The sequence below is a fragment of the Limanda limanda genome, chromosome 7 (assembly GCF_963576545.1).
Source record: "Limanda limanda chromosome 7, fLimLim1.1, whole genome shotgun sequence".
NCBI classification, from domain to species: Eukaryota; Metazoa; Chordata; class Actinopteri; order Pleuronectiformes; family Pleuronectidae; genus Limanda; species Limanda limanda.
The window spans coordinates 24341536-24362881 of NC_083642.1; the positions used below are offsets into that span (position 1 = coordinate 24341536).

The 21346-nt window shown below is 42.4% G+C and overlaps 2 protein-coding genes and 2 pseudogenes across 2 annotated transcripts; 1 reads left to right on the top strand and 3 right to left on the bottom strand.

Moving 5' to 3' along the window:
- Positions 1 to 671: 671 nt before the first annotated feature.
- Positions 672 to 1575, bottom strand: LOC133005463 (voltage-dependent anion-selective channel protein 2-like). Its single transcript, XM_061075147.1, has one exon. It carries the CDS (start codon positions 1521 to 1523, stop codon positions 672 to 674), a length of 852 nt encoding a protein of 283 aa, XP_060931130.1. The 5' UTR covers positions 1524 to 1575.
- A 1343-nt stretch (positions 1576 to 2918) lies between these two features.
- On the top strand, positions 2919 to 3971 carry LOC133005768 (nuclear inhibitor of protein phosphatase 1-like; annotated as a pseudogene).
- A 6469-nt stretch (positions 3972 to 10440) lies between these two features.
- Positions 10441 to 12580, bottom strand: LOC133004517 (voltage-dependent anion-selective channel protein 2-like; annotated as a pseudogene).
- A 3361-nt stretch (positions 12581 to 15941) lies between these two features.
- LOC133005488 (voltage-dependent anion-selective channel protein 2-like) lies at positions 15942 to 16823 on the bottom strand. Its single transcript, XM_061075183.1, has one exon. It carries the CDS (start codon positions 16791 to 16793, stop codon positions 15942 to 15944), a length of 852 nt encoding a protein of 283 aa, XP_060931166.1. The 5' UTR covers positions 16794 to 16823.
- Positions 16824 to 21346: the final 4523 nt, after the last annotated feature.

Consider the following 21346-nt stretch of genomic DNA (forward strand, 5'->3'; position numbering starts at 1 on the left):
ATTGGCTAGCAACGGGCATGAAAATGAGTGATTGACAGGCTTGCCTGCCAACTATTATCACACTGACAGCAGGGCCAGCCCTGGCAATGTTGTAAGCTATAAAGCTGTAAAAAATAATACAAAATTAAAAGTCTAAAATCTGCTATACTGACAGCATATCATGTCATGTGGACAAAAATAAACATTCATGATGTCCACAATCAAGGTTATTCGTACCTCTATATTGTTCTTTCTTCTCCTCCTCTACTTTGCGTAGTGACACCGCAGTGTGAACGTCGGGGAGAACATGAGGCGGAAGCGCCAATTCTCTGGCGAGCAGCGGCCTGACTCTTCACACAGACAGTGTCTGGGATAATTTCCAAATAAAGTCACACACAGCTGATGATAGGCAAAGGGATTGTATTGGATTTCATTATTATGTCAGTGCTGTACAGGAACAATGACAATGTTTTATAAATACTACGCCACCAACTGTCTCTTGAATAGACGCAGTTACAAAGCCAAAAAAATGACAGAAGCATCGAGTTGGAAGTGGCACCCAAGTTAGAAGTTTGCTGTCGTAGCCTTTCTCTCGATCTCTCCCAGATATCCCTTTGCTGGTTTGAGTTGGACATACATTTTAAGGCCAGATTCTTCTGATATTCTCTAGTCCTTTGCAGTATGACGAAAGCTTAGACTTCAAATTCCAGACCCAGACCGAGCTTGTGGCCTCCGGAGTTGATGTTCTTTCCATCGACCAGGCAGGACAGGGTGAGTTTCACGCCTGGTCTAAGAGTCTGGGTGTATCCAACACCAACAAGGCTATTGTTGTTCACTTTAGCACTGATGGAGGCATCCTTGTCCAGCTGGTACTTTGCTGCAATACCGAAGCGTGTGCTGTGGCTGCCAGCGGTCCAGGCCAGGTTGACGGCTGACTCCAGCTTGTCGCTCAACTTCTGGTAGACGGAGCCTCCAAACTCTACTCCTTCATTCACATTGGTGTGGAGCTGGAAGTCTCCAGTCTTGTAACCAATGGCAAAGTTGTTCTGAGTCATCTTGGATTTGGCAGTGTCGAAGCTCAGCTGGAAGCCGGCGAGCCACCCCTCGTAGCCGATAACGGCAGCCCCGTGGATAGTGGGGCCAGACAAGTCGCCGTCGACATCACAGCCAAGGTTGATGAACTCGCGCTTGTAGGCGGTCTTAACTTTGCCACTCTTCTTGCCAGTGTTTGGTGAGAAGGTTGTTTCAAAAGTTAACTTCAGTCCCTTGGCAATCTGATCTTCAACTGTGATTTCTGTTACCAAGGTGTTGTCGGTGTTCCACTTCTCAGTGAAGGTCAGACCATACTTTGACCTATTGTATCTAGTTTCAAGGCTACCTGCAGCTCTGCTGGTGTCAGTGTTGGAGGATCCAGATGTTTTGAATTCAACTCCATTGTCTGACTTTGTCTTGACATCGAGCTTCACCAAGCCAAAACAATAGTCTTTGTTGAAGATGTCTTTGGCAGACTTGCCCAGGTCAGCATACGTGGGAGGCACGGCCATTGTATCGGTTAGAGATGAGGCTGGAGGTAAAGTAAAGTGACTTCCAGAAAGATGTTCCTCACACCGCACGGCTGGGGGAATGCTTCACCGGTTGGAGGGCGAGCTGAAGGAGACTGTTGAGGATGCATATTCAATCATTTAGATAATATATAATATACCACTTATATCGTTTAGAATAGATTTTCAGTGTGTTTTCCGGCCCGATTTGCTCGCGGCAAGCGAGAAAAATAGAACAGACCCCGAAACCATCACAGTAGATCGCGAGCCGGCGGCGGCGCTACCCGGTTCTTCCCGGCATTTCTCATCGCTTCCCAGTACTTCGCTGCCGGTGCGAACAGCCCAATTATTAAAATGTTTATAGGGTTACGTAACTAAAAGAACGCCAGAACCTGCTAACCCCCCATGTCAACGCTGAAAACATATGTTATGCTATATGTAATTGTTATTTTGATTCTGCTTGAAACCTGGGAAATTAGGTTGTGAAATTTGAAAACATTTGAGTGTTTTATAGATATCTAGATCAGAAAACCGGAACATACTGCTGGTCTACAGCGTCAAGTGTAGTCAACACAGTTACCATTTCATTTTAATTGAATTAATATTGTAAAACTAGGCTTACCTCTCTTTGGTAGTCGGTGGTGCTATCTCTATCATTAAATACAGACTGATCTGTTCAGGTCAAAAAAACTTCAGATCCTCTTTGCATCGAAGACATCAAAGGAATCTATGACCACTGAAACTGTGAGGTATTTGCGTCAATCTAAGACATCAGAGGAATCAATGAATCTATAATCCTTTGAAGTGTTGGCTCAACGGTGCCCCCTGAGACCCCCGGAACGTGTTCACATTGACCGATCTTCACAAAAAACGATACAGTGTATCATGACCAGGCAAACAAAAAACAAAGGTGCAATTTGAAAAACGCAACAGAAAGCCTGCTATTTTGCATTTAGTGGCCATTTTGGCCATATTCCACATTTTTACTTTGAGGTACTTGTACCAGGAACATACATGGACTATGAATCCTTTGATGCTGAGCCGTTAATAAACAACTCCACTCCTGCAGTGACAGTGTCAGTGGTCATAGATCAAAGGAATCTTTATGTCTTGCAAAGGTGATGTCTCTCTCTCAGAATTGGTACATTTCTCAAACCGTGTAAACATTGAGGTACGGCGAAGGTTCATCCTTCGCCAAAGGAGACGATGTTGTCATAACTCCACTGTGCATTGTCCTATCACCACCAAACGTATGTCTCATGATCAGAGTCCAAGCCTGAACAGCTCTTTGAGTCAATATTTCCTCAGTCATTATTTATTATTTTCAGGCAAACCGCATGCAACGCTTCAAAATGCATGTGCTCGGCCCCGCCCAGTGCTCTGCAAAGATGAGGTAAGATGGCGACTAAAATAATCACAGAGAGAAATCCCCCTCCTTTTGATTGTCCGACATGGGCAGGAAAGGCTCCTCAAGGGCTCCATCTAGACGTGATGAAGGGAGACAAACTGGTAGAAAAACTCTTCATCGATTACAAGAAGTACTACCTGTTCGGGAGGAACCCCGACTGGTGTGACTTCACCATCGACCACCAGTCCTGCTCACGTGTCCACGCCGCCCTGGTCTACCACAAACATCTGATAAGGGTCTTCCTCATAGACCTCAACAGCACACACGGTACTTTCCTCGGACACATCCGCCTTGAGGCACACAAGCCTCAGCAGGTCTCCATAGACTCTACGATATCCTTCGGGGCCTCGACGCGGACCTACACCATCAGAGAGAAACCCCAAAACAAAGGCACTGCTGGTACAGGGGACAGTAAGACAGGATTGGATGAGTAACTAAAAGGGCTGCTTGGGCTTCCAGAAGAAGAGACGGAGCTAGAGAACCTGACAGAGTTCAAAACAGCTCACAACAAGCGCATCTCGCTCCTAACCATTGAAGAGGGAAACCGTGAAATCCAGAGGCCCAAGAGGAAACGGAGAAGCTCCAGAGTTACTTTCAGTGAGGAGGACACCATCATTAATCCAGAGGATATTGGCCCCTCGGTGGGACGCTTTCGAAATATGGTGCAGACTGCTGTCGTCCCTATCAAGAAACTGAGATCAGAGGGCCAAAACACCTTGGGTCTGGATGACATGATTTCAAAACGTTTCCACAGCTACAGCTTGGGCGGGGGTCTCTACGGGGACTTGCCTCCCACTAGTCACGAGAACCAGCCAACTAGAGCTCTGGGAGGTGCTGCCATGCAGGGAGGGCTTCCCCTGCCCTTCCCTAATCCAGCACCAGCGGTGGACCTGGCCCCAGAGGCTCACCAGCCTCCTGTCACCCTCAACCCTAACCCTGTTATAGCCCCCTGCCTACCAGAGACCCACAACGAGCCACGCAAAAAGAAAAATGCCATAGAAGCTTGGCCGGGCAAGAAACCCACCCCTTCACTACTCATCTAACCAGTTTGTTAAAGCTGCTGACTCTCAGGTTACCAGTAGTACACCATGAACTGTGACCTGGCAGAGCTGGAGTCACTCCCTTTTTTTATTAATTTGCCCTGTTACACATTATCATCAGAAAGAAATCACGCAATTCAATATTGCCGTGTCCCAAGACATCATCCACTATAAGTCAGCAGTTGATATTTTGGAAGGAAGAGATCTTTGTGACTGTGAAAAATGTAAAAGACATAATCAACAGACTTGGCAGTGAGCATTTAGTACCAGATTGGCAATGAAATATTCCTGTGTGAGTGCAAGGACATCGTGGGTCAACAAGTTATATTTTTGATGTGGTGGATGTCAAGGACAGTTTTTGTCTACTAAACAAATTTCAACAGTTTTTTCACGTCATCAAAATTTTGTGCAAATGAATGATGAGTCATCTGTGTGCACCAAAGTTAACCATGGTGTTCCACAGGGCTCTGTGCTCGGCCCAATTTTATTCTCATTATATATGCGTCCACTAGGAAACATTATCAGGACACACTCTGTAAATTTTCACTGCTATGCGAATGCAGGGGCGGTTCTGGCTAATTGGAGGCCCTGGGCAAAGAACAATTTTGAGGCCCCCCCCAGCACCAATCCCCTCCAACCCCACACCCACCCAGACACACAAACACTTAATGAGCTATGTTATGTGAAACTGACATTTATTGTGAATAGAAACAACTAAACAATTATTTACTTCACAGCTTAAAAACGGCTGACTTTAACATCTCTTTAACAAGAGAGAGAGAAAGTGAGTGAATGAGTGTGTGTGAAATGGAGACGTGTGTGTGTGTGTGTGTGTGTATGAGAGAGAGAGAGAGTGAGTGATAGTTTCAGTGAGTGTGTGAGTGAGTGAGTTAGTGTTTGTGTGTGTGTGTGTGTTTCATGTGTGATAGTGAGTGTGTGTGTGAAAGGGAGACGTGTGTGTTTGTGTGAGAAAAACGGAGACAAATGAGTGAGTGAGTGAGTTAGTGAAAGGGAGACAATTGGATGTGAATGAGTGAGTGTGTGTGTGCAAAAGAGCAGGCTTCCTGTTGTGTTTTTCCAATTGCACCACCAGACTTTTTAGTTTGTCTTGTCATGATACACCTGTGTATCGATTTTTGTGAAGATCGGTCAATGTGAACACGTTCCGGGGGTCTCGGGGGGAACCGTTGAGCAATTTCGCGATCCCCATTGAAAATTCCTCCAGAATATGTAAATTTTCATCACTTGGTAAGAATTTGAGCATGGTAAAGCCCTCAAAAAAGGGCTTTACCATGCCCAAAAGCCAATTCATATGCCTGAATAATAATAATAATAATAATTAAATCTGTAATATTTATTGAAATAACAGAAATGTCTCTTTAGCGCATTAATCAGAACAGAAAACTTTGGTTGCATTCTTTTGCAAAATAACATTACAAATCACAACCTTTCAAACCAGTTTTATCTTCTTTCTTTTTTTTTACAATACCTATTCCTTATTTGATACTTTACTATTCATATATAGGATTCAGACAAATTTGTCTTTGTCTGAATCCTATATAATGGGTTTCAATTGATCTGATTGGACAATAGCAGCTGCTGTTATCTCCATATTAACATGCTCTGGTGATCAGTCAAGGGACTGCAGATGACAGTCAACCTTTCACTCAGGACAATGCATCAAAAAGTAACATTTATGTTTAGTACTGAACATGATTCACTTGCAAAATAATTATTGAAATCAGCAACAACATGATCTGGTTCAAAAGAAAAAATGCCAACTCTGTAAAACATGAGAATGCATTGGTTTGGATATGGTTAAGTCCAGAACAAGTAAGATGTTGACATTGTGGGATACGGACAAAAATAAGTTTATAAGAAAACAAAATATGGGTGAGTTCTACATATTGAAAATGTGTCCTTAGTTTGACATTGTTATAACCTTATTAGAGAAAATAAAACATATAGAAAACACCAGAACAGTGGACACAGACTGAAACATAATTACATACAACTATATCCTAAGCACTTGTATATAATGACAGCATACTTTTTATGCCATAATTAGTTAATCTTTGGATATAGTGTATATATTGTATATCAGAAAAATATGTATATACATTGAACAGCCAAGATACTGCACAGAATCCTAAAACCCTCAAACTACAATGCCTCTGGTAGAGGAATGATATGGAACAGTTCTGTGAGTCACAGTTCTCATGCCGGAGATAATCATATATTCTCAGGAATAAAGCAGGTCAGAGAGGTCCATATTTTTTCTGAAGATGGTGGAAAACTCTTTGGAAAGTAGTTGGTGGAGACTAATACCATCGCGAATGTACACCCAGTGTTCACCTGTCCAGTCATAGCGCTTCGGTCCACTGGTGGGGGAAGAAAGCCAGATCTGTCTGTTTGGTGTTTGTTTGTTGATGACATAGGTCCCATGTTCCCCACCTAACTTCACCATCAAAACACCACTAGAGAAGCCAACATCGTAATCAGTTCCAGTGAAAGCTTCTTCCGTCAGGTCTTCAAAGTAATCAGTCAGAGCTCCCAAAGTCTCCTCTGCCAGTTTCTCATATGCTGCTTCTGAAAGCTCACTTATCTGCACAGGGGCTGATTTCTCCAGCCTTGGTAGTGTCAGATGGACGCTTTTCCTCCATCTATGACCATCAACTCTGCTCTCATCCCACATATTCAGAGGGGGGCAGAAAGGGGCAGGGCCTGCCAGCACTTGTTTGGTAAGCGGACCAATTTTCGGGAGGTATAAAAGCCTCCTCACCTGGTTACAGGACTTCCCGATTCTCTGCGTTGTCAATACGTTGAGCTGGGTATTTGCGCGTTGAAACGTAAGTAAAGAAATACAAGGAACTTTAGTTAACGAAAGCATAGTAGCCCAGGGTGGGTTGGTTGGTTGGTCGCTGCTGCTGTTTCTTCTTCTTCTACTTCTTGCTCCTGGTAACTGGGTGAGCACAGAGATAGAAGCACTTTGGATTAGATTGTCAGTTTTCAAAGGGAACAATGTGAAATGAAAAATGTGAAAAGCAGACTAATACAACCCATCACACACTGTAGAACAGGGGTGTCAAACTCAAATACACAGTGGGCCGAAATTAAAAAATTGCTACAAGACAAGGACCAGAAGGGTTCGACGTTTATTGAAAACTTATTGAAAGAACCTTAGTGCACATATTGAACTTGGAACTAACAAGGCCTATAGAGTATTGCCGATAAAACATTAATTATGAAATAAAAATAATAAATAATACATAAATAATAGTGCTGTCAAACGATTAAAATATTTAATCGCGATTAATCGCATTTATGTCATAGTTAACTCGCAATTAATTGCAAATTTTTATCTATTCTAAATGTCCCTTCATTTATTTTTTTTCCATAATTTTACTTTCGTTTTAATGCTCTAATCAACATGGAAAAGTGGATTGGCTTGCTTTTATGCAAATGTTTTATTTTATTGAAAAACAACATTGCCAAACAGGGCGGTACAAAATAAAATTATAAAGTGCACATTTCAGGTAAACAAGGACTCAGCTTATAGTGCAGTTAAACCATGGCTTAATATTTTATTTTTTTCAAGTTTGCTGTGAACATAGCAGTCAGGCCTCTTATTTCAGAAACAATGAACCATAACAGTTAGGTTACCAATAAAAGGTAAGCCTACTACTTCTTTGCTTTCAGCTAGCTTCTCAAACAGACAAGCAACAAAATAATAAACAAACAAAATACATGGGCAAGTGTCGGCCTAATTTGAAATAAATTAAACAAAGAACTTTGTAGGGCTATTTGAGTCCTCCCCATATTTGTGGAAAATGTATGAAATAAGAAGTACCCTATTTTGAAATAAATAAAAACATATTGCTGCAGCCTAATAGTGTAACGGACTGGGTTTATGTTTGGTTTTGACGTATGTTCAGTAAAACACTGTCGAAGGAGCGTTCTGATGTCTGAGGGTCAGTGAAGGGGTCGGGGTGGGACATGTGACTGTTTGGACCAATAGGATGGTGTTGTTTGGGGATCGCGGGTCAATGACGAAGTGAAGTGTTGTTGATGTGTGCGAGTGACAGAGTTAGAGCGAGAACTGCACATGTTCGTGTAGAGGATAATACAAGTTACTTAACCACGAAGAAGTTCCGTGTACTGTGTAATAGTTTAAAAATATATATTTTAGTTGCCGAAATATTAAAACAAAAAGCGAGAGCAGGTCAGACTGGATCCGAACATAGACACTGAAGCTGCAGCTCTGCGTTATTCTCGCGTTAAAAAAATGTACTACTAGAGATGAGGTACGGATAAAGCACTTTTGCCGAGCACGAGTATTATACGAGTTATACTGGTCAATATCTGTGCTCGGACTGAATGAAAATCCTCACACAGCGTCACAGCGCTCCTCCCCTTCACACACCACTCTGCTCACTCACTCACAGAACAGTTCTCAGTCACTCAGGTTCGCGGGTCTTTTCCGTTAACGTTTAGGGTTTCTTCAGCTTGAAGTTTGTTTTTATTTCAGTTTGTACTTACTTATTAACCAGTAGAGTTCTGTTAAACGTGGGTTCGTTCAGACGTGGTGCTGGTAGAAAGTGACTCGCGTTGCGTCTCTGCCTGTCAGAGATTTTTTTTTTTTTTTCCGCTGCATTGCTCTTGTTCACATGAATGTGATTATACCGTGTTTGTTTTAATTATCCTCATCCGAAGCAGGAGAGACCCGCGTCTCCTGTCAATCTTGTCCCCGGGAAATAGCAAACAGCATCTATTTGATCCGTAGAACACAGTCTCCCCACCCCCCTCTCTCTCTCTGGCTCTCTCTTACTCACTCATACACACACTCTCACACACACACACACACACACACACACACACACCTGGTGTGGAAATAAATTAAAAAAAATCATAAAAAAATTTCAAAGTTAAAAAAGAAAGTTATGTTGAGTATGAAAACACTTGTTATTACATTTCACTTCATAATTGCAACAGCATGTGTTGTATTCATTGTTGCAAAACTTGTTCTGTAAATAGTTTGTTTGCTATTGTGATCAAAATCATTGATCTGAAGCTCAATGCTGATGCTGTCCTGTAATAGTTTTCTAATCAGCAATAAATATAACAATTTCTGATCAACCCATATCAATTGCATGCTTGAAAAAACATACTGGTTAAAGCCCCGCCAGTTTCAAGACAACCCAGCCTACTTCCGGGTTAAACCCAGCCCACTTCCGGGTTAAATCAAACCCACTTCTGGGTTAGGCACCGCCCACTCAGAGTACGGCTACGGATACAGATAATTCATATGGTAAACAGATACAGATAATGCTGTACTCGCTCATCCCTATTGACTATGTTAAAATGGGTTTGCGTTAACGTCGTTAATAACGCGTTAAACTGACAGCACTAATAAATAAATATAAAAGCAGGTTGAGCACATTCAGGTGGCTCGTGATGTCACACAGAAACGTTTTAACAGCACCCTTGCTTTGTGATTTGGTTTTAGTGAACATAGCCGGCTGTGACACCCGACTTATTTTTTAGCTCCTCTACCTTCTGTAGCCTCTATGTCGCGTCCAGACGCTTGTATCGGTCTTGGTGCTTCATTTCATGGTGTCTTCTCATGTTGTTTTCTTTCATTCATTCATTCAGCCACTCGTCTCCGCAGAGAAGACGCACAGCTTTGCCCTTACATCCGCGAAGATATACTGTGACTCTCACCTGTCTTGAAAACTCCTGTTTTCAAATTCCACCTTTCGTTTAGCCATTTTTGGGGAGAGGGATAGTTGAAAGTTGACACAAGATGTATGTAATACAGACTGTGAGGCGCGCGTTCACGGGCCCGTGTTTGACATGCCGACACACGGGCAGTGCATTGTGGGATTTGTCATTTACCCTTGACCCACCCACTCATCAGCCAATGAGAGCCTGCCATTCCACACAAACCCCCAGCCATTTGTCTACAACTGTCACGTGCCGCATCCCGACCTGTTCACTGACCCTCAGGAATTCTCAATACTTATTTTGTATTGAGAACTTGCAAAACACTGCCGGCGGGCCAGCTCTAATAGTAAATAGATCTTATCATTCGGGCCAAAGATAATTCATTCGCGGGCCAAATATGTCCGTATTTCCACGCAAACTTTGACACATGCATACGAATGTTTTGGGGACTGGGAATGTGGCGACGCAGACGTGAGGTGGTGAACTGAAGCCAGATTATTTATCAGCGGAGTGACGGAGTTACCGAGCCGAGTCATTAATAGGTTTTAATAATGTTTTCCAACACTTTGCGTGTTTCATCAAATCACTTGATGTGTGCATGGCATGCGAATGGAAGGATGAGGAATAATAAAGGTTTCAGCGATGTCTGATCAGCTGATATAGATCCTATTGATCTGTGATCTTTTTTTTTACTTCACTCTCACACATAGTTTTATCCACAGCAGCGGCAGAGTATCAGTGTATTTTCTTATACAGTGGGGCCAGCAGAGTCGAAGTCGACATCACAGTCAAGGTTGACGAACTCACGCTTGTAGGCGGTTTTAACTTGGCCACTCTTCTTGCCAGCGTTTGGTGAGAAGGTTGTGTCAAAAGTCAACTTCAGTCCCTTGGCAATCTGATCTTCAACTGTGATTTCTGTTCCACTTTAGTTTCAAGGCTACCTGCAACTTTTCTGGTGTCAGTGTTGGAGGATCCAGATGTTTTGAATTCAACTCCACTGTCTGACTTTGTCTTGACATCGAGCTTCACCAAGCCAAAACTATAGACTTTGTTGAAGATGTCTTTGGCAGACTTGTGTAACGGATGTTGACTTGAAGAGGGACAGGCGACTCATGGATTGGTTTCAGGCTCTTTATTTACTGAAGAAACCTTCAGAAACCAGCATATAGGTTTGCTGTGGTTATTTTCTCCTCTCTTTGCTACGTTTTTAAACCCTCAGCATCACAAAACGACACTCTTTCATACTTTTCTCTCAGTATGTATAAAACCCATCAAACAACACAGAAGAAGCAATTACAATTGCTTGAAAAACATTTTTAACTTAGATTATAACAACTGCATAAGAATTATATACAGCAGTGACACATTGTTGGGTAAATATAGAAAGGTGACTTTGGTCGTGTTATTAAATCAAAAAGGAAAACCACATACCTGTAGAAACCATTATAAAGGTTTGCTGTGGATATTTTCACCTCTCTTTGCTCCGTTGTTAAACCTACAATATAAAATAAATTAACTTTGAAGGCTGCCGAAATCCGCGACGCAAAAACAAAATGGCGCCACCATCGCATAAAATATATCTCCGTGAACGTTAAATTACAAGATTTACAAAACATATAAACATTCAAAACAACAGCACAGTGTACTTATATTGACGACATGCAATTTACACCGGTCATTTCTGAAGGAAAGGTATAAAACAGCACGGAACATTTCAGCAGGTGACCTACCAGGGTATATGCAGCAATCCTGATATTAAATTCAATACTTTCAAGACCTTTTTCAAGACCCTTCTAATATTTTTCAAGACCCCAGCGCCACTACGAGCTTTAACCGGTTACATCAGCGACACAATTGAGTTTGAGATTGCAAAATTAAATGAAGTTTGCCAGAACTTCTATGTAGCACTGTATCAAAACAACAGAATTCAGATAGGCCGGGAGGGAATAAAGCTCAAAAGATTAAATTGAGGTACTAAGCCAAAAGGCACAATTTATTTATAGAACTCAGAAATGTATTTTTTGTAAACATTGAACACGGACAAAACTATCTGATCCTTACAAATAGGATTCATGGCATGTGCCTCAATTCAGTTGCTTTGTTTTCCAACAACTTGTCAGTTTTTACCAGCTCAGTGCGTTTTTCCTTGTGCCTTCTCCTGGGGGTGTTTGACTTTGTTATCAGCTGAGCCATTAGCGATCCAGACTTTCCCTCTGCCTGCTCTGCCAGCTGATCTGCATCTTTTTGCAGGAATTCGCAAACCTCTCTTATGACTTTCTTTTTCTTCCAGCTCATCCCAGCTGCTTTCCTCTTGAGTCCCTGTGTGGCAGTCTCTCTCTTCTTCCGTTCTTGTTCCAGGTGATTCCTATATTTGGACCTTGCGGAGGCTGCAGAAGCCAGGAGTTCCTTTGTGAACCCCCCCACAGACTCTGACCTTGTCACAGATCAAGCGCAGAGCTTCCATCGACTCTTCTTGGATGTTGCAGGTTTCAACATGCTTTTTTATCAAGAATCCTCTCTCTACCGTGGCTTGTCCAAGAGACAGAAGTAGAAGGCTCTGAGAGAAAATTAAAAGCTCAGGGTAGGACTTAACTACTGAGTGCAAGAACACATCAACTCGCTGCTTCAGTGGCTGAAAGGAGAGGAATCTCTCATCTCTACCCTCAGCAGTACAAAACCACACTGAGGGAGGGAAGAGCCTACAGGAAGTAAGAGCTTTCGGAGGACCACAAGAGGTGATACACAGCAAGATCCCTTCCGCAGGTAGCGTTAATGAGGTAAAATAACTAATAAAATTCACAAATACAAACTATAAAAAAAATTAAATAAAGTACATTCCTAACTCTGTTACACATGCCCAGGTCAGCATACGTGGGAGGCATGGCCATTGTATCAGTTAGAGATGAGGCTGGAGGTAAAGTAAAGTGACTTCCACAAAGATGTTCCTCATGCCTCACGCCCTGGAGAAGGCTTCACCGGTTGGAGGGAGAGCTGAGGAGACTGTTGGGGATGCATATTTAATCATTTATATAATATATAATATACCACTTATATATAGTTTAAATATATTTTCAGTGTGTTTGCCGGTCCGATTTGCTCCGGGCGAGCGAGAAAAATAGAACAGACCCCGAAACCATCCCTGTAGATCGCAAGCCGGCCACGGCTCTTCCCGGTTCTTCCTGGCGTTTCTCGCCGCTTCCCAGTACTCCGCTGCCGGTTCGAACAGCCCAATTATTTAACATGGGCGCGTAAGGAAGGCGGACAGATTTTCGTGGTGCTTCGCGACGCTTCTACCTCCGGTGCGTCCCTGGCTTTAGAGCAGGGGTCTCAAACTCAAATTACCTGGGGGCTGCTGGAGGCAGTATCTGGGTGAGGCTGGGCCCCATCAGGTATTCCACAAAAAAAACTTTGCTAAAAAAATCCAAACTTCTCAAATGTCATTACTAGCAGTTATTTAACTTCTATGGGTTCTTCTGAACATGAATAGAATATTGAAAAACATGAACGGTTCTTCTGAACATGGCTTATCTTGCCTACTTCTTGTGCCTACTTTGTGCCGGCGTGTTGGCTTGCCTGCGTTCGGGGACTTATTTGAGCAGATCCGGTACCTCTCTTATCGAAAAAAATATGAATATTAAAAAAAAAATTTAAAAAATGATTAAAATAAAATATAACAATATAATGTAATCACTAGAAAATTACGGAGCCCCTGTTGACATCGGTGGATGAATTAATCATTTGTGGCCACGCAATAACAAGATAATCTAATAAATTATATATAAAGCTTTCTTAACAACAGCATCACAATTTCTTAAAATAATAACAAATGCAGACTTCTAAGATGAACAAAAATAGTTATGCACATCGTCATGTACAGTCTGTGGCTCGGTGCATAAATGTCACCGCCAGAGGATGAGGGAATTTAAATCATTAAAATTCATCCACACATATCAGGTGTAAATAATAATGGAAAACAGCCCAGACTGTAAAATGTAGATATTAGCTCAATGACGTGTTATAAACTGCTGCGGTTTAGAATAATCCGTCTGCGTAAAGAAGCTCCCAAAACCTCACAGCGCAGCGTGTGTAAAGGAGCCGTGGTGTCCCTTGAATTTGCCTTCAATTTAACAAATTGTGTGTGTGTGTGTTGTTCCGTTCGTGTTCTCCGCTGGACACAGAAGTCGCCTTTGCTAAAGATGCCACTTTAATAATCACTGACACAAAGACTGATACCGTCACTGCAGTATAGCCTAAATAAGTCCCACTGCATTGTAAGTGGCATGTGTGTGCTGTTTTAAGCGTCGTTTTATGTGCGTTTCGCGACCTGTGCTCGTCGTACCTGCGCTGTCATATGTACTCAACGTTCCGGCACCTTGTGATTTACAAATGAAGCACTTGATACATCATGACCTGCGCGAAAGAGGGCAGAAAACTATGAATTTCACCCTACTGCTCTCCTGCACATCCAAAGCCACTCTTTTCTCTCCCGGCTCTCTCTCTCACTCACTCTCACACGTACACACGCGACCCCGCCCCCCATGTCACTCACATGCATGCCCATTCACTGGACAGGCACACAGTAGGAAACCAGAACATCATAACATTGTCCCACACAGCAGCTAACAGCGGGGTTGCTACAATATAAAACCAGCGGGCCGCACTAACATTAAACTTTCATATTAAGGTGGGGGCCACAAAATATCGTCCCGAGGGCCGCAATTGGCCCGCGGGCCGCGAGTTTGAGACCCCTGGTTTGGAGGATGATGGTGTGAAGTAATGCTTTGGTTTACATTGGCGCTGCAGCGAATTTCAATGATTCGCCGGCAAACCATAAGTGCTTATATATGTATATTGTCCAATCTGCCTCATCCAACATATGAATAACAAAGGTCTCACCTTGAACAGCTCCATATGATTATATTCAATATAAGCCATAGCGTACCCTTCCTGTAACAGGAAATATCATGTTTTTCATGTTGGTGTCCCACAGCTAGCCCTTTCAGCCGAATTATGTGAAATCAAGAGAGCCAAAAGAAATTGGTTATGCAATAGAATCAAACTTGTGAGTTTTTATCAAGCGGGCATGTCCTTGGAATGGTGGTGAATCTCAATGTCTCGCCAAGAATCTTCAGTAGCTGTAACTTCAATGTTTCACTCCAATTACTGTCCAACTTCTTTTTTTGATAAAAATCTACCCTGAAGAGGGAAATATGCCTATATACTATGATAGTCACACTACTGACAGGAAGTACCAAGTAAAAACATGCTACTTCCCTTACCTATTTTGAGGTTGATCAAAATAGGTAAGGGAAGCCTTGAGAAGCGGGTGACGCCATGTTGTGACACTAAAGCCTTTAAATTGGACCGCAATGACGTGCATTTCGGTCAAATCTGCCTCAAAAAGTACATGTACAGTGAATAAAAAATAAAAAGACAGTCTGAAATTTGCTGTACTGACAGCATATCATGTCATGTTGAAAAAAATAAACATTCATGATGTCCACAATCAGGGTTATTCTTACCTCTATATTGTCCTATTGTTCTCCTCCTCTACTTTTCGGCGCTTTCTGAATTGTGCATCTGATAATTTAATCCTTTTTTGACTCATCTTAGACTCTAACCACAGTGACACCGCAGCATGAAAGTCAGGGAGAACCTGAGGCGGAAGCGTCAATTCTCAGGCGAGCAGCCGCCTGACTCTTCACACAGGAAGCACATTTCTCCGTGCCTGTTCAGGGGTAAATGATGATGGTCTTCACAGGTGATTGATCTACGCAAGCCTGAAGCTGCCACCCCCCCACAAGAGATTGTGTGCTTGTGTGTGTCTGTCCGTTTAGACACAACTGACAAATGTGTGGATTAAGTATATAATTACCACACAAACCATCACCCGATGTTCTCACCAAAGAAACAGTGTCTGGGATCATTTCCAAATAAAGTCACAAACAGCTGATGATAGGCAAAGGGATTGTATTGGATTTCATTATTATGGCAGTGCTGTACAGGAACAATGAAAATGTTTTATAAATAGTACACCACCAACTGTCTCTTGAATAGACGCAGTTACAAAGCAAAAAAAGAAACACAGGACAGAAGCACTGAGTTGGAAGTGAGATCCAAGTTAGAAGTTTGCTGTCATAGCCTTTCTCTCAATCTCTCCCAGATATCCCTTTGCTGGTTTGAGTTGGACATACATTTTAAGGCCAGATTCTTCTGATATTCTCTAGTCCTTTGCAGTATGACGAAAGCTTAGACTTCAAATTCCAGACCCAGACCGAGCTTGTGGCCTCCGGAGTTGATGTTCTTTCCATCAACCAGGCAGGACAGGGTGAGTTTCACGCCTGGTCTAAGAGTCTGGGTGTATCCAACACCAACAAGGCTATTGTTGTTCACTTTAGCACTGATGGAGGCATCCTTGTCCAGCTGGTACTTTGCTGCGATACCGAAGCGTGTGCTGATGCTGCCAGCGGTCCAGGCCAGGTTGACGGCTGTCTCCAGCTTGTCACTCACCTTCTGGTAGAGGGAGCCTCTAAACTCTGCTCCGTCATTCACATTGGTGTGGAGCTGGAAGTCTCCAGTCTTGTAACCAATGGCAAAGTTGTTCTGAGTCATCTTGGATTTGGCAGTGTCGAAGCTCAGCTGGTAGCCGGCGAGCCACCCCTCGTAGCCGATAACGGCAGCCCCGTGGATAGTGGGGCCAGACAAGTTGAAGTCGACATCACAGCCAAGGTTGATGAACTTGCACTTGTAGGCGGTCTTAACTTTGCCACTCTTCTTGCCAGTGTTTGGTGAGAAGGTTGTTTCAAAAGTTAACTTCAGTCCCTTGGCAATCTGATCTTCAACTGTGATTTCTGTTACCAAGGTGTTATCGGTGTTCCACTTCTCAGTGAAGGTCAGACCATACTTTGACCTATTGTATCTAGTTTCAAGGCTACCTGCAGCTCTGCTGGTGTCAGTGTTGGAGGATCCAGATGTTTTGAATTCAACTCCATTGTCTGACTTTGTCTTGACATTGAGCTTCACCAAGCCAAAACAATAGCCTTTGTTGAAGATGTCTTTGGCAGACTTGCCCAGGTCAGCATACGTGGGAGGCACGGCCATTGTATCGGTTAGAGATGAGGCTGGAGGTAAAGTAAATTGACTTCCAGAAAGATGTTCCTCACACCGCACGGCTGGGGGAATGCTTCACCGGTTGGAGGGCGAGCTGTAGGAGACCGTTGGGGATGTATATTTAATCATTTATATAATATATAATATACCACTTATATAGTTTTAAATCGAATTTCAGTATGTTTTCCGGCCCGATTTGCTCGCGGCAAGCGAGAAAAATAGAACAGACCCCGAATTCATCACAGTAGATCGCAAGCAGGCCGCGGCGCTTCCCGGTTCTTCCCGGCATTTCTCATCGCTTCCCAGTACTTCGCTGCCGGTGCGAACAGCCCAATTAAAAGAACGCCAGAACCTGCTAACCCCCCCATGTCAGCGCTGAAAACATATGTTATGCTATATATAATTGTTATTTTGATTCTGATTGAAATTGGGGAAATTAGGTAGTGAAATTAGAAAACATTTGAGTGTTTTATAGATATCTAGATCAGAAAACCGGAACATACCGCTGGTCTATGGCGTCAAGTGTAGACAACATAGTTACCATTTCATTTTAATTTAATTAATATTGTAAAACTAGGCTTACCTCTCTTTGGTAGTCGGTGGTGCTATCTCTATCATTAAATACAGACTGATCTGTTCAGGTCAAAAAAACTTCAGATCCTCTTTGCATCAATCTAAGACATCAAAGGAATCTATGACCACTGAAACTGTGAGGTATTTGCGTCAATCTAAGACATCAGAGGAATCAATGAATCTATAATCCTTTGAAGTGTTTGCTCAACGGTGCCCCCCCGAGACCCCCGGAATGTGTTCACATTGACCGATCTTCACAAAAAACGATACAGTGTATCATGACCAGGCAAACAAAAAAGTAAGGTGCAATTTGAAAAACGGAACAGGAAGCCTGCTATTTTGCGTTTAGTGGCCAATTTGGCCATATTCCACATTTTTACTTTGAGGTACTTGTACCACGGACATACATGGACCATGAATCCTTTGATGCTGAGCCGTAAACTAACAACTTCACTCCTGCAGTGTCAGTCTTCATAGATCAAAGGAAACTTTATGTCTTGTTTAATTTAACATTCTTCACTCCGTCACCCTGTAAACTGCTGCTAGCCCTTCATTTAAATTTAAATGGTTGTACTATGTTATAGGTTACTAGGTTATAAGTTATATGTTACTATGTTATATGTTTGTTTTTTTTTATCTTGGATTGCCCCTCTACTGGGTAGATGTAGCCTGCCAGGTCATACGAATTTCACTGCTCTGATGATGCTAAGTTATTTGGTGCACATGACAATAAACTTTGATTTGATTTGGATGGGAAATGTTAGTGTATCCTAACAGAAGCTTAGAAATGTCCTATTTTGAGAGAAATTATTGAATGTGACCAGAGGAGGGATGGTACCAACATTTTCCAGATTCTGAAGTGATTTAGTGAAAAAAAACCAAATCCTTTTCAGGGCACAAGGCTCTCATTTTTAAACATGACACAGGAAAGACTTGATGCGAAAGAAGAAAACATGCAGGATTTTCTGGGAAGACGTCACGCGAGAAGAGATTGCGTAAACACAGACGTCCACAGTGACAGCGGTCATAGATCAAAGGAATCTTTATGTCTTGCAAAGGTGACGTCTCTCTCTCTCAGAATTGGTACATTTCTCAAACCGTGTAAACATTGAGGTACGGCGAAGGTTCATCCTACGCCAAAGGAGACGATGTTGTCATAACTTCACTGTGCATTGTCTTATCACCACCAAACTTCTGTCTCATGATCAGAGTCCAAGCCTGAACAGCTCTTTGAGTCAATAATTCCTCAGTCATTATTTATTATTTTCAGGCAAAACGCATCAATATGCATGTGCTCGGCCCCGCCCAGTGCTGCGCAAAGATGAGGTAAGATGGCGACTAAAATAAGCACAGAGAGAAGTCCCCCTCCTTTTGATTGGAGGACAGGCTCCTCAAGGGCTCCTTCTAGACGTAGAAAAACTCATCATGCAGGGGAGGGCTTCCCCTGCCCTTCCCTAATCCAGCACCAGAGGTGGACCTGGCCCCAGAGGCTCACCGGCCTCCTGTCACCCTCAGCCCTACCCCCGTTATAGCCCCCTACCTACCAGAGACCCACAAGCTAAGTAGCATATGAATCGCAGAGTAAGCTGCTGGTGATAGCTTCTCTCGATTCACCATTGGAGGAAACCACACACCCTTGAAACGAAAAGTCACTTGTGATTGGCTGGTAGATCTGCTGCTATTGGTCTCCCTGGGTCATTGCAGTATACACGTGGGTAAATCCCTCCCACACAATATTAATAATACAAATGAATATATAGTTGTTACTAATAATGTTATTATATATTAAAATGTATTAGTAAGCCTTAACCAAAAGCACTGTAGTTAATGAAGATGATTTATTCATTCATATAATGCTTGATGTTATATGTTGAACATATTGTACAGGGAATAAACATGAACAAGGTATGTGTTGAGTCAAAGCTTTATTTACATACAGCACAAATATTGTACAAACACCTAGCCAGTGAAAAACTCAGGTGAAGCTTGAAATGTCTCTCTGCAGCCTCTGGGTCATACGTTCTTTGTGGGATCTCCTCCAGTGTTTAGACATCTGTGGTGTGTAGCTGTGAGATCCAGTGTAGGTTCTAGTCTTATTTGAAGTGTGGCACACAGGTCGGTGAGCTCCTGGCTGTGGAAGGATGGATCCATGTCATCTGTCCCGCTTCAATCAGCTGTAATCACAATCAGTACACTAAGCACAGTTCAATGACAACATACATGTAACTGAAAAATTATCTAATGAATATAACCTTACCCTCTTTCTTCTCTGACGACTCCTGAACTCCTCAATGCTGCTGCAAGGTCCAGTTGGATGTACTGGAAGCTCCTTCATACTGGCTGTGGCAGCTGGAAAACAACATGAGTAACATGAGTTTATTATTAATACACGGAAATAGCCTTGCTGCATCACCGTTGGAAGATCCACAGCAAAAAAACACAAACAATTCCTAAACAGTTACTTACATACAATGGCATCATTTTCCGCACTTTAAATCCGGACTTTCAGCGAGTCTCGGCTGTGGGGGGTCTCAGTCTGTGAAAACACGGTGATGAAATGGATCAGATAAAGTGAACCTGGAGAATGTATTTTAAACACCAGAGCACATCTTTTTCGATTTTAGCAGTTCATACCTATTAACACATGCATTAGTTCTGCTCAAGCACTCGATGCTCCAATCTTCTTTTAGCAACTTTCTCGCTATCTCAAAGTTGTTGCCACGCTTTTCAGATCTACGAGTTAGCTTAGCAGTTAGCAATGGCTGCTCTGTAGCTTATAGCTCTTACCTTAACTTAGGGACTTTTGAGATATCTATGTTTTGTCCTCTATCTTATGAATATATTTTACTATATTTTACCTACATTTATATCCTGTGAATCAATATTAGCTGTGTAGTCTATAGAATTAACAATATTACAACTGTTTCTTTCATCTGGAGTAATGTATAACTTCTGGACTCAGGTACAGAGTCAAACACAGAGCGCAACCATCTGAGTGTCAATCTGACCGCAAAGTGCAGCTTGGGGATGCGTGAGAAGGAAATCCATCTTGAGATTTGAGATAATGAAAGCACAGATTCTCAGGACGGAGAGAGGACGTACCAGGACTAACACAAAGAACCATTTTCCAAATTATTATGAGAAAAATATATTAAATCCTCCTCTAAAGTCTAATCTCCACTGTGAAAAACTCCCTTTTTTAATAAGGGCACTATGGGGGGAGACACCTGGTGGACCGGACTTTCTCTCACACAGATATGCTTGCAAAAAACTGCACTTTGAGAGACAGTATACATCTGGCCAATTGCTGAGTGCCCTCAAGAAAAGAACCGCCTCTGTGATCCAGTGACCTGGTGACGTGTCCAGGAGAACTCCAGAGACTCTCTGTAAGTATTCTCCTCCAGGGAAAAAACGTTGTGTCGACTTCAGCAAGTTATTTACCCCGAAAACAGAGTCACTCGTTCCGACCAAGCTAGCAAGACCCGGTTCATGTCTGAGGGACACAGACTCTGCATTCACGAGGCTGTGATTGGACGAGCCCATCATGTGATGACGCAAACGAGCGACTTCTAAGATGTCCTTTTCATCTTAAAGCAGCGGTTAAAACAGCTTTTAAATTGTACCTTTGTATGGGATGAGTATGTGACTGAGGACCCGCTTTTTCTTTCTGGTGTTAAGTAAATGTACATACATGATTCTCGCTCTTCTGTGTTTGTACCCTCATAGTTGAATGCACTTATTGTAAGTCACTTTGGATAAAAGTGTTGAGTGTTTTAATGGAATACTGAGAAAGTTTTATAACAAATATAAGACAATTGAAGTTCAAATTATGAAGGAATTTCAGCTCTATATTGTGTCTTCTTTATATTTAAAATAATAATCAAACTGAGCAGAGATGAATGTTGTAGGCGGCTGCTGTGTTTTGTCACTGTGCAGTCCTTTGGGGATTTAATTAGAAATGAAATATTTAC

What these genes read in the sequence shown, in the direction of transcription:
- LOC133005463 (XM_061075147.1), bottom strand. Translation starts at nt 1,523, where the DNA reads ATGGCCGTGCCTCCCACGTATGCTGACCTGGGCAAGTCTGCCAAAGAC.
- LOC133005488 (XM_061075183.1), bottom strand. Translation starts at nt 16,793, where the DNA reads ATGGCCGTGCCTCCCACGTATGCTGACCTGGGCAAGTCTGCCAAAGAC.